Source organism: Gastrolobium bilobum, unplaced genomic scaffold, assembly GCF_033153095.1.
Source record: "Gastrolobium bilobum isolate Gb01-03AN ecotype WA unplaced genomic scaffold, APGP_CSIRO_Gbil_v1 utg2926, whole genome shotgun sequence".
NCBI classification, from domain to species: domain Eukaryota; kingdom Viridiplantae; phylum Streptophyta; class Magnoliopsida; order Fabales; family Fabaceae; genus Gastrolobium; species Gastrolobium bilobum.
The window spans coordinates 399,136-412,087 of NW_026898807.1; the positions used below are offsets into that span (position 1 = coordinate 399,136).

At 37.1% G+C, this 12,952-nt stretch overlaps 2 protein-coding genes across 3 annotated transcripts; both read left to right on the forward strand.

Moving 5' to 3' along the window:
• The first annotated feature begins 499 nt into the window (after positions 1 to 499).
• On the forward strand, positions 500 to 6,038 carry LOC133284305 (multiple C2 domain and transmembrane region protein 7). Of its 2 annotated transcripts, XM_061481305.1 has the most exons (2): positions 500 to 509; positions 3,706 to 6,038. In XM_061481305.1, exons 1-2 carry the CDS (start codon positions 500 to 502, stop codon positions 6,036 to 6,038), a joined length of 2,343 nt encoding a protein of 780 aa, XP_061337289.1. The 2 variants fall into 2 exon arrangements, with proteins under 2 accessions (XP_061337289.1, XP_061337288.1); XM_061481304.1 differs by lacking the exon at positions 500 to 509 and having other exon boundaries at positions 3,015 to 6,038.
• A 1,065-nt stretch (positions 6,039 to 7,103) lies between these two features.
• Positions 7,104 to 8,744, forward strand: LOC133284293 (probable xyloglucan galactosyltransferase GT20). The gene has a single exon (XM_061481293.1). The coding sequence runs from the start codon at positions 7,104 to 7,106 to the stop codon at positions 8,742 to 8,744; it is 1,641 nt and encodes a 546-aa protein (XP_061337277.1).
• Positions 8,745 to 12,952: the final 4,208 nt, after the last annotated feature.

Consider the following 12,952-nt stretch of genomic DNA (forward strand, 5'->3'; position numbering starts at 1 on the left):
CAAAATAAAATGTGAGGGACCTATGAAGCTGCTATGTGATAATAAGTCCGCTATTTGTATAGCTCATAATCCAGTTCAACATGATCGGACTAAACATATTGAGGTCGACCGCCATTTCATCAAAGAGAAACCTGATAGCGGGTTGATTACCACTCCATACATTCCCACTGGGCGTCAATTAGCTGATCTATTAACAAAGAGGCTTCCTTCAGACAGATTTCAAGAACTTACTAGCAAGCTGGGAATGATAAATATCTATTCCTCAGCTTGAGGGGGAGTGTTGTAAATAATTATTATTTAGTATTTATTTGTTGTATTGGGCCAAGCTCATTAGGTTAAAATTAGGTCAAGTATTCTCTATAAATAGAGAACTCTTTGTACAGATTATTTACATTTCAATAATATTTCAAATACCCTTTTATTTCAAGTCTGGAATAGCGAACTTAGTTTCAATTATTGCACCTGTACTTTCCACTTGCCACGATGACACGTGGCAGACATGCAGAAACGTGCAGGTGCAATAATTACAATCAAGTTCGCTTCACGTGACATATTGAAAATTAATATTGTTTACGTGATATTTAGATAAAAAAATTGGAGAACAATGACATTTTAGTCACTGTTCCGATAAAGACACGGCTTTCACATATTTCAGAGGCCTCCCATATTGTTGTTACTTGTTAGACCCAGGATCATTGCATTAATGGCCGAAATAAATACAGGCAATATCATTTTCAAGTCAATGATCGAACCCAGTCGAAAGGGTACTCCACTATTCCCCCATGCTGCAATTAAAGCGCACAATTTATTATCTCCACAGTCCACACCCTCACGCTAGCACAGGGATATGTCTGACAATTATATATTTTTATAGTACTTGGGTAATTGGTTAGCTTAAATTGTTTTATTTTATATAATAAAAACACTATGATGCTACAAGCTTGGCTTCAAATCTGCAATGTGGGTTGCGGCGTAGGTTAGATGTATGAGATGTGATGCGAGGTGACATATACATAAGATGAAGTCGCCCGCATATTAGCATAACCAAGAGAAACGAAACTAGAAAAACGGAAAGGACGTGTCAGGAACAGAAACACGGGGACAGGGAGCGTTTGTCTTTTGTAGTGAGCATTGGAGACGGTGTCTGTGACTGTGTTGTTTGCATTCTAATGGCATTGTGGTCACCACCCTTTCTATTTCTATGCTTCTAGCTCTACTAGTTCTACTACTTCTTTTCTCTCCTCTTCTCCCGCTCAAAAACGCTAATCGTTTTCTCTCTCTCCTCCCTCTTCTGTGAAGCTTCTTCTTTGACACTGTAAGTTTCCTTCTTCTTCTTTTTCTTTTTTTTTTACCATCGTGCATGATGATGTCGTTGTTTTAGTTACAATTTTTTAAACGCGTGTGATGAGTTCATTCATCAGCGCGAAGCTCGTGTGTGCCGTGTTTAATGGATCACTCACTAACTTGGAGCTGAAAAAGCATCACTGCACATGTTGACTTTCTTTAAATGCGTGTAGATAAATCATTTTACGAGGAGTTTTGCATGTGACCCCGATTTATGAAGAGTTAGATGTTGACCCCATTTTGCTTTCTCCTCCTCTCAACCCATATTTGTTTTGATTTTTGTCCTCACCGACTTTACATTTCAATTCTCGTGGACTTGCATTAATCTTTTGCTCACCAAAGTGGACATACAAGCAAAGATCTTCTTAAACCTATTGCTCGTTTAGATCCCCTGCAATTCTGCTCTTGAAGGTGGTAGTTTTAGTGTATCGGTTTTATAACTTACTTTTTGGCTTCTATTAGCTACAATTGATGTTTGCAACTGAGATTTATTTTTTGATTTGTTTTGTGAAACAGTTCCTATTGCATAGTCCTTCCCTCCAAATAATCCAGTATCATGCATCATAATATTCAGTGTGTACTCTGTACTTTGTATGTGCCTACTGCGTTTTTTTTTTTTGTTTTTTTTTCAGCTGGACTCTTGTTTTCTGTGGAACCAGTAGATCTTCTGTTGGCTCTGCCACATGTTTTTTGTTGAAAAAAATGTAGCTGACTTATTTCTCAGTGTATTTATTCTCTTTTTGTTTCCTGCAACACCTTATCAATGCGATTGCAATTTCCCCAACAGGATTGAGGCTTTGTTTGTTTTAAACGAAAGCTTTTGGAATGATATAATCGGAGTTGCAAATATGGTACAACCTATGCTTTTGACCAGTATACCATCACTTGTCCTTTTCTCCTGCTTCTCACAAACTCAGGATTTACGTACAAGAGGGACATTAACACCTGCTCACTAATTTCTTGTTAGTGCCTCTATCTTCCGTATCAAGATCTAGTAGACTGAGTTCCCAATAGTAGCTTTCCTCTTGAATATCTTTCCAAGGTCTTGTGATTTTTGTATGTTCCAGACTTTTGAAGGCCTACTGGTTAACGATTACATATTCAGCTGGTGCGAAGTTAGACAATCCGGAGAGCATTTCCTTTTGTTCAATGTTAATATCAAATTTCGTTGTCTTAATCTAGAATTATAGAAATGTTATGGAAATATGATTTAATACATATTTGCTTGCAGTTGCACTATTATTTTTGTGTGATGATAGATATATTAAATTCTTGTACTTTGATCTAATTATGTTGATTATGAAATTCTTCCATCTTTGTGGCTTGTTATTGATCAATATAATAGTTTTCCTTAGCTGTATGGATGTATACTCAACCATGTATCCCTATAGCATTTGACACACTTCTTACATTCTTGTTGAGGTTAAATCTGATTATCACATATTAAGATGCTCTACTATTGTATGTAAATACAAAATATACATAAATATGCATCTTCTTCTATTGACTTATAAGATTTATTCACATATAGTCAAGCATCTTTGTCCCATTGTAGGAATTTCAGTTGTTTCTCAAAACTTTTCTTCCTCTCTTTGTAGGTATATATAGTTATCTTGCATTTCTCACCAAAGTCTCCATTGGAAACAGAAACCTGACTGCCACATTTAATTATGAACAACTTCAAGTTAGGGGTAGATGTGGTTAGTGCTCACAATCTATTGCCTAAAGATGGTCAAGGTTCATCCAATGCATACGCAGAGCTTTACTTTGACGGCCAAAAGTTCCGTACGACCATCAAAGAAAGGGATCTTAACCCTGTTTGGAATGAGAGCTTCTACTTCAATATATCTGATCCTTCTAAACTTCACTATCTCACTCTTGATGTCTATGTCTCCAGCCATGCCAAAGCTTCTAACTCCAGTTCATTTCTTGGCAAGGTTAACCTCACTGGGACTTCTTTTGTCCCTTATTCTGATGCGGTTGTCTTGCACTATCCATTGGAAAAGCGTGGTCTTTTCTCTCATGTAAGAGGAGAGATTGGCCTTAAAGTTTACATTACTGATGACACAACCATAAAATCCTCAAACTCAACTCCTGTCGTGGAGTCCATGTCAACAAATAATCCCAGCTTATCACATGCAGGGGTTCGTGCACCTGCAAATGCAATGATGAACAGTTTATCTAATGAAAAGGTTGAGTCAAGACACACATTTCATCATCTCCCTAACACAAACCATCACCGGCATCAACACCATTCCTCTGCCTTTGCAGATGCTCATTATGTAACAAAGTACGAAGATGATGAAATGAAATCTGAACCACAACCTATGAAGCTAGTACGCATGCACTCTGCATCTTCAGCACAACCAGTTGATTTTGCGCTTAAAGAAACAAGCCCATTTCTTGGCGGAGGAAGAGTTGTTGGGGGTCGAGTAATTCATAAAGACAAGACCTCAAGTACATATGATCTTGTAGAAAGAATGTATTTTCTATATGTTAGGGTTGTTAAGGCTCGTGAGCTTCCTGCTATGGATGTTACCGGGAGTCTTGATCCATTTGTTGAGGTGAGAATTGGCAATTACAAAGGTATTACTAAACACTTCGATAAGAATCAGAATCCAGAGTGGAATCAGGTGTTTGCCTTTTCAAAGGAACGGATGCAAGCATCTGTACTAGAAGTTGTGATCAAAGACAAGGATCTGATCAAAGATGATTTTGTAGGCATTGTGAGGTTTGACATCAATGAGGTTCCTTTGAGAGTACCACCAGATAGCCCTTTGGCACCAGAGTGGTATCGCCTTGAGGATAAGAAAGGGGAGAAGATAAAAGGTGAGCTGATGCTTGCTGTCTGGATTGGTACACAAGCAGATGAGTCTTTTTCTGATGCATGGCATTCAGATGCAGCTACACCTGTTGACAGCACACCTGCCACCTCCACAGCGATACGTTCAAAGGTCTATCATGCACCAAGGTTGTGGTATGTCCGTGTCAATGTTGTAGAGGCACAAGACTTGGTTCCTACAGAGAAAAATCGTTTTCCAGATGTGTATGTCAAGGTGCAGATAGGAAACCAAGTGTTGAAAACAAAGACAGTTCCAGCCCGAAGCCTAAACCCACTGTGGAACGAGGATCTTTTGTTTGTTGCTGCTGAACCTTTTGAAGATCATCTAGTCCTTACAGTTGAAGATCGGGTTGGTCCCGGAAAAGATGAGATCATTGGGAGGGTCATCATACCACTGAACTCTGTGGAGAGGCGCGCTGATGATAGAATCATTCATTCTCGATGGTTCAACCTGGAAAAGCCAGTTGCTGTGGATATTGATCAGTTAAAGAAAGAGAAGTTCTCTAGCAGAATTCAGCTCCGTCTTTGTTTAGATGGAGGATATCATGTTCTTGACGAGTCTACTCATTACAGCAGCGATCTCCGCCCCACAGCAAAGCAGCTATGGAAGCCACCGGTTGGGGTTTTGGAACTTGGAGTGCTGAATGCCGTAGGACTCCATCCAATGAAAACACGGGATGATAGGGGAACATCTGATACATACTGTGTAGCAAAATATGGTCATAAATGGGTCAGAACAAGGACTATTGTTGATAATCTGTCTCCAAAATACAATGAGCAATACACTTGGGAGGTTTTTGATCAGGCCACAGTCCTCACTGTAGGTGTGTTTGACAACAGCCAGATCGGGGAAAAGGGTAATGGTACAAAAGACTTGAAAATTGGCAAGGTTAGAATCAGAATCTCAACACTGGAAACAGGCCGGATTTACACTCACTCATATCCATTGCTGGTTCTTCACCCAACTGGGATTAAGAAGATGGGTGAACTGCACTTGGCAATACGGTTTTCATGCATTTCTTTTGCAAACATGCTTTATCTATACTCACGACCACTGCTTCCAAAAATGCACTACGTAAGGCCTTTCTCCGTGATGCAGCTTGACATGCTACGTTACCAAGCAGTCCACATAGTGGCCGCACGACTTGGCCGAGCAGAACCACCACTTCGTAAGGAAGTGGTGGAATACATGTCAGATGTTGACTCACATCTCTGGAGCATGCGTCGAAGCAAGGCAAATTTCTTCCGTCTGATGACAGTCTTTTCTGGTGTATTTGCTGTTGGGAAGTGGTTTGGTGATATCTGCATGTGGATGAATCCTATTACAACAGTGCTGGTTCATGTGTTGTTCCTCATGCTAGTTTGCTTCCCAGAATTGATCTTGCCAACTGTTTTTCTCTACATGTTTTTGATTGGGGTATGGAACTTCCGTTACCGACCCAGGTACCCTCCTCACATGAATACAAGAATCTCACAAGCTGAAGCAGTGCACCCTGATGAGTTGGATGAGGAGTTTGACACTTTCCCCACCAGCCGGAACCCTGACCTTGTGAGATTGAGATACGACCGTTTAAGGAGTGTTGCTGGAAGAATTCAAACAGTGGTAGGTGATTTGGCTAGCCAAGGAGAGAGGATTCAAGCACTGTTAAGCTGGAGAGACCCACGTGCTACAGCCATCTTCATTACGTTCTGTCTTCTGTCTGCCTTGTTGCTGTATGTTACTCCTTTTCAAGCGGTGGCAGGTTTGGCAGGGTTCTATGTCATGAGGCATCCGAGGTTTCGCTACAGGACACCATCTGCCCCAATCAACTTCTTCCGTCGTCTGCCTGCAAGAACAGACACTATGTTGTAGAGTTGCTTCTTCTGAGTTTCAATTCAACTTTTGCTATATATAGTGTATTGTACGTTCTGTTTCAACCAGTTTTTCTCCTCTGTATTGTTGTATCTGGCCTTTACTGTATTTCTAGTATGTAACACTATAATGGTTGACTAGAACATGCCTAGTTAAAACAGGGCTCTTGACTTGTTCAACCCAATGTTCTCATTGTGTTCCTTGGCAACAGCGAGAAGTCAGACATCTAAAGTTTGTTTTGTTTATAGTTTTTTTTAATTCATTTTGGTAAAAATAAGTCAAGGATGCAACACAATTTTAGTTTATTTTTTTATTTTTCTCTTTGCCGAGATTGTTATATAAATAAGATGCAAAAATAGAACTCACAATATTGGAAGAGAAGATTATTTTTTCTTAGGCCTATTTCATATGTGGATGGTACTCTCTCCTAATTGAACTCTCCCCAGCCACTGCCTAACTCGTGGCTTAGAAATATATCCAAGCTTGATTCTCTGATACTTTTAGTCAATTGAAGTGAAGCAAAATTCAGCTAGCTTTTATGTCAAGTGACTTTGTATGTCAAATCTCAATAATTAAGCTGGTTGCGTATAGATTTTGGGAAATTCAAAACAAGTCTACATTTTTATTGCCCAATTGTCTTGAAAAGCTGTTTTAATTTAAGTTATTTCCCATTTTTACGATTAAAAAAAAAAAAAAAAAAAGCTGTTGTGAGTAGGAGAACGGAGATCAACAATGTTTTAACTTTTGAGATAATCAAACATTTGAATATCCCCTACCCCAGTGATCAGGTTCCACCTTGAGAGGATGAATGTTAGTTGCATTATGAATGTTAATTGTTAGCCACTACTATAATGTGCCAATCTGTAAACATATTGTATCTGGGAGCACGACTCCACAACAAACACATAATTTAGCCCAATGTGCATCTCAACGCGCACATAAATATAATCATTTAATCAAGGGAAGATCACTACGTGCTAGCATGATACGTGTTGTTAGGTGGAAAAAATGTTTCCTCTGCTAGAAAAACCCGAAGGGGGTCCTAACATTGTTCTCATCCAGAAAATGGCTGTGTCTATATCCAGAAAAAGATCAAAATCATCTAGAAAAGTAGAAGCTAAACAATCTTATTTTGGCTTTACAATCCTACACAACTTTCTTAGTCGAATTTCTGCTGCAGTCCTCCTTCTAATCCTTATCTACATGTGGTCTTCCTTCTCCACCATTATGACCGGAAACATCATTCATGTTTGTTTTTCTTCAAGGAAGCTCAATAGCCTCTACTGTCTTTCTGCAGGTACTCATCCCTCCTTTGAAATCCCAACTTCCTTAAGCAAGAACAGTTCTGTTACCCCTGGAATTGAGGGTAATGCAACTGAGCCTGGTAAGTTTCCAGGTACCCCATATCTGGTCACTAGTAGAGTATCTAACAATGATAAAGATGAGGAGATTGCAAAAGCCGTTAAGGTTATTGAGGAACAATTGCAGGTTCATCGATCCTGGAGGTCAGATAAAAGCTATGCAACTTGTGATGGTCAAGGAATATATGTGTATGATTTGCCATCCATGTTTAACAAGGACTTGGTGGGTCAATGCCGTGACATGGTTCCATGGCAGGATTTCTGTAGATATTTCAGTAACGAGGGGTTGGGTGAGCCAATAGCAACGCTTGGTAAGGGATGGTATCAAACTCATCAGTACTCACTTGAACTCATATTTCATTCGAGGGTCCTGAAGCATCCATGCAGGGTTTATAGTGAAAACGAAGCAAAGCTCTACTATGTCCCATTCTATGGTGGTTTAGATATCTTGCGATGGCATTTCAAGAATGTGTCAAATGATGTGAAGGACAGTTTAGCTTTGGAATTATTGAAGTGGCTTGAGAGACAAAGGCCATGGAAAAGGAATTCAGGTAAGGATCATGTATTTGTGTTGGGTAAAATTTCATGGGATTTTAGGAGAAGTGGTGACTCTCCTTGGGGTACTAGATTATTAGAGCTTGACAAAATGCATAACCCCATTAAGCTCTTGATTGAACGCCAACCTTGGCATGTGAATGACATTGGAATTCCTCATCCAACTTATTTCCACCCTCATTCAGACAGTGATATAATGGCTTGGCAAATGAAAATCATTAGATCAAATCGGAAAAACCTTGTAAGTTTTGCAGGAGCAGCACGCCCTGATGCAGAGGACAAGATAAGGACAATGTTAATCGATCAATGCACTTCAAAAGGTAATGGTAAATGCAAGTTTCTCAATTGCAGTTCTGTCAAGTGTGATGAACCAGAGCCAATTATAGAACTTTTTGTTGAGTCTGAGTTCTGCTTGCAACCTCCTGGGGATAGCCCAACAAGAAAATCTGTTTTTGATTCACTCATAGCAGGTTGCATCCCAGTTCTTTTTGATCCTTTCACAGCTTACTACCAATATCCATGGCATTTACCAAAGGAACATGACAAGTACTCTGTGTTTATAGACAAAAAAGAGGTGAGACAAATGAATGTGAACGTGGTGGAGAGGCTGACCAATATTTCATCGAGAGAGAAAGAGAACATGAGGAGGTATATTATATATGAACTATTGCCTGGACTAGTTTATGGGGATAACAACGCTGAGCTTGACAAGTTTCAGGATGCATTTTCCATTACAATGAATAATCTGCTTGAGAGGGTTAGCAGATTAGATGAAGCATACAAGGACTGACCGTGTTCTTCTGTTTATTTGTTTGAGAGTACGTTTTGTTTTGTTTTGTTTTTGGGATACCAGTATATCACTGCACCTAATGCTTTTTCACTATTACTTCACTAACAATACTTGTAACCGATCTTTAATCAATGATAAAGTGGGTCAATATTTAATTTATTTTTCTTGTTAAATAATTGCAGACTCTTAACTAATTTTGGATGAAGGTAATTTTGATGTTAATTGATTATATCTATCTAAATTCACGCTCAGACTATCTATTTCTACTCCTTATTGGCTTATAAGCACTAAGACGAGGAAGTTTTCAAGTTACAAATGTTCTCCTCCTTAGTTAATCACAAGAAGGAATGTACTTTATCACCGAAGAACAAGCAATAAAGAGCTTCTTATAAAGCTAGTGTAAGGAATTGCGATCCATCCCCAACATCCACATGGCGATTTCCAAGTCCAAAAAAACAGAGAAAAGATATTTGGATATAATTTACAAAATAAAAATAAAAAAGAGATTTGGATATAAAAAATGAACAAACTATTGTTCCTTCGTCGTTATCCAGTTGAAGTTTAATGAACGTTTTTTTTTCTTTTTCTACGATGCAATAGATTCCCGTATTCCATTGCATCTTCATTTTATCCCTAATTGGGTTTTCTCTGACAGACTGCATGAACACTAAGAATATTATCATTGCATTCTTATGATCCTTAATCTAGAAGCTAGTAAAATCTTACCAACCAATTTGGATGCGAATATTAGCCTTGTAATCTAAGACGCTTTCACGCACAGTCCAATTCAGATTGCGTTCACACCCTTCCCATATCCAATCTAATAACAAAAGGGACGATTTGGTTTGAGTAATCTTATTCTTATGTTTACACAAGCACTTTATTTATTTATTTGTGTAAATAACGGGTATCATTTATAGGATGCAATTTTATTCGGAACGAGTTTATGATTAAGCTTTAAACTTCTTCCAAAAATAAATAAGAATGATCGAATACATACTCTCACCTCACTTGAGTTTCCGTACACCAATGTAGCTATCATTATTACGGCGGCTTCTCATTCTCTAATATTTTTTAAATAAATTATATTTTTAAAATTCTCATTTGATTTGTGTATGTATATATATATTTTTTAAAACACACTATTTTCATTCCTAGAATTAAAAATAAAATAAAAATAAAAGTAATCAATATACATTTTAAATACCGTATATTTAACATGATCATCCCTTATAAAACAATGGCTTTCATCGCAACTATTTAAGCAATGGAAAAAAAAAAAATTAGTGTCTACCCACTTAAATTATAATTAATAGATTTTCTTATGTATATGTCTTGCGTGGGATGAGAAACCAACAAATGCAAATAACTTAGTCATGTATTATAATTCAAAGTGAATGAAGATTAAAATTTTATCCTAAACAAAGTGGTTTCGTTAAGGATTTAAGGGGTGTTTGGTAGGTGATTTTTAGGGAGATTGATGGATAAGTGGGAGTGGTTATTGAATAATGCTGTGTTTGGTAGAAGAGTACGAGAAATAAAACCAGGCAACCTGATCCCCCATGAAATGGTGCTATGTGTGTAAATTTTGGTCCAAAACACTGTTTCGAAATACCACCTTGGAGGTGGTATACGGAGATAACTGGATAAGTGAAAATTTTGGCGCCATGATTGTTACGCAAATGCCCCTTGCCTTCGCTTTCCTTCACGAACATCTGGTCCTAGTCTTTGTGGCAAAACAACAAACACCTTCTCGTCAATAACATATTCATCCACCATTTCATTTTCACATCGTAAATAAATAAAAATTCCAGTAGCACTATTTTCATTATGCCTATGATGGACAAACAGAACACCTTAACTAACATAAGAGCTTTGAACACAACTTGGTCCAAAGAAGCGACCATGCAACCCAAAACAAATTACACAAGCTTTTAGCAAAGATTGCAACTTTTCGAAGTGGGCAATAAAAAAACGAAATGGGTCTATTCAGAAATAGAAATTCTGATACAAGTCCTAAGGATGAGTTTGATTTGGGGAACAATGAAGGAAGCCAAATCCATTCCCCAATGCACATGACGCCTTGCTTCCCACTTCATAGGTTGATATTGTGTTTGTGGGTTCTAGTGGAGAAGGCAGAAGATGATGGTAGTGAAGTGGAATGCTAGGACAAGTATGGTGGTGAAACCATGGCCATAGTCTTAGAGGCCGTAATAATTGTTGGGTCATGTGTGATTATGCAAATATGATATGAAAACAGAAACGACGATGCTATTTGGCTATTCTTCTTCATGGCACAGGTGTCCAACGATACTTTCACGGATCTAAGGGGTATTTTCGATTTTTTGACATTTTATCCCATCAATATTTTATTTTTAACCAAACATAGTCTTAGTAAATTTTTGTTAATTTTCTTGGTAATATTCCAGTCTACCAAACAACTTTTTTTTAATTTTTCTACTAATTTAATTTTTCAACCATTTCCCCACTTATTATATTTATCTGGTCAAAAAATTTATCTCTTGTACCAAACGCCCCCTAAAGGTTAAATACTAGTTCCCCCAAAGGTTAGCTGTGCTGTGAAATTAAATCCCACCACCCACTTCTCTTTTATAGGAACAGTGATCAGGCTGCTATATTTTTTGGAAACTTTTTATAAATTTGTTATGCGAACAGAAGAATGCCACGTAGTGAGATTCGTTATGACAGGTAGAGAACTTGATAGTCAATGATTTCATAATATGTGACACACTTTTATATGAAAAGCTTAATGTCACGTGTTCAAGTTCGCTACAACTAGTAGTGAATTTGGTATCCAATAATTTCGTGACACGTGGCACATTTTGGCAGAAAAAGCTGAATGAGCTAAGTTATCTATCAGGGGTAGCGAACTTGGTACGCTATATGGCACAATCTCATTGCCCGATCAGAACTAATGTACTAATCACAATCAAAAAAGAAAATGGAGGAAAATGACTATTTAATTAGAGTTTTATTAATCTCATGTTAAAGGAGATAAGTTATCTCATGTCATAGAGACAAACTTGTGAGCTCCACCATCAGAAAAAATAAAGAAAAGAAAAGAAAAAGATGGCACAATTATCGAAGGATGTGCAGGAGGAAAAACTTATCTCATATAACATGAGAATAGTTTTTCCCATTTAATTAATGTATCAATCATAATTAATGTATCAATCATCAATCACAATTAATGTACTAATAACCAATCTCATTTTCTTTTTTTGATCGTGATTGGTATATTGATTCTGATCAGGCAACGAGATTGTTCCACATAGCACTCCAAGTTTGCTACCCGTGATTCGTCCAATTAGCTTTTCTTTTAAAAATGTGTCACGTGTCACGAAATTATTGGATCAAATTCGCTATCAGTCGTAACAAACTTAATCACATGATAGTTAACTTTTTTTTTTGTAAAAATATACCACATGTCACGAAATCAATAATTATCAAATTCGCTATATGTTGTAACAAACTTCAATGCATGGATAAATTTTATTCGAATGACACATTGATAAAATTTTTTTTGCCAAAACACGTGACAGTCTGTTGACTGTTGCTCTTTTATATGGGTTGTGAACATGGTAGTTAAAATTTGGATTTAAATCTTAAAATCCCGATTTTAACGATTTATTTTTCCTAAAACGATTTAGATTTCACTTAAAATATTTTCCAATATAAAATCCCGATTTAGACATTTACTTAAGTCCCGATTTTAAGATTTAACTTCTGATTTTAACTATTGGAACAATGTTAAGCAAGTTAGAAAAATTGTTGAATATAACATTGCTGATGTTTCATCCGAAGATGAATGGATTGTGGAAAATGAAAGAACTTTATCTCATGATGAAAGTTTAGAGGAAGACAATTTTGAATAATGTAATTGAAGATCACGTGGAACAGAATGTCTTCGATGATAATAACTTGAATGATTTATTAGCTTATATCCTTAGAGTGTGACAATTGTATGTAAATATATAAAGATGGTGGCAAGTAGTCTATTTTTCTTAAATTTTTCTATACATAAACATATTTATATAAAAATTTAATTTTAGAGTGCAAGTAAAATCTACGATTTGTATTATAATTTTACGATTTACCATTTTTTATTCAGTTTAGGTAAGATTCTATGCTAAGTATTCTAGACAGCATCTCGAGTTGATAAGATTGACCTTATGAAGTGAAGGACG

Excerpts from the sequence above, each read along its gene's own strand:
- LOC133284305 (XM_061481304.1), top strand. The coding sequence starts at position 3,015 with ATGAACAACTTCAAGTTAGGGGTAGATGTGGTTAGTGCTCACAATCTA.
- LOC133284293 (XM_061481293.1), top strand. The coding sequence starts at position 7,104 with ATGGCTGTGTCTATATCCAGAAAAAGATCAAAATCATCTAGAAAAGTA.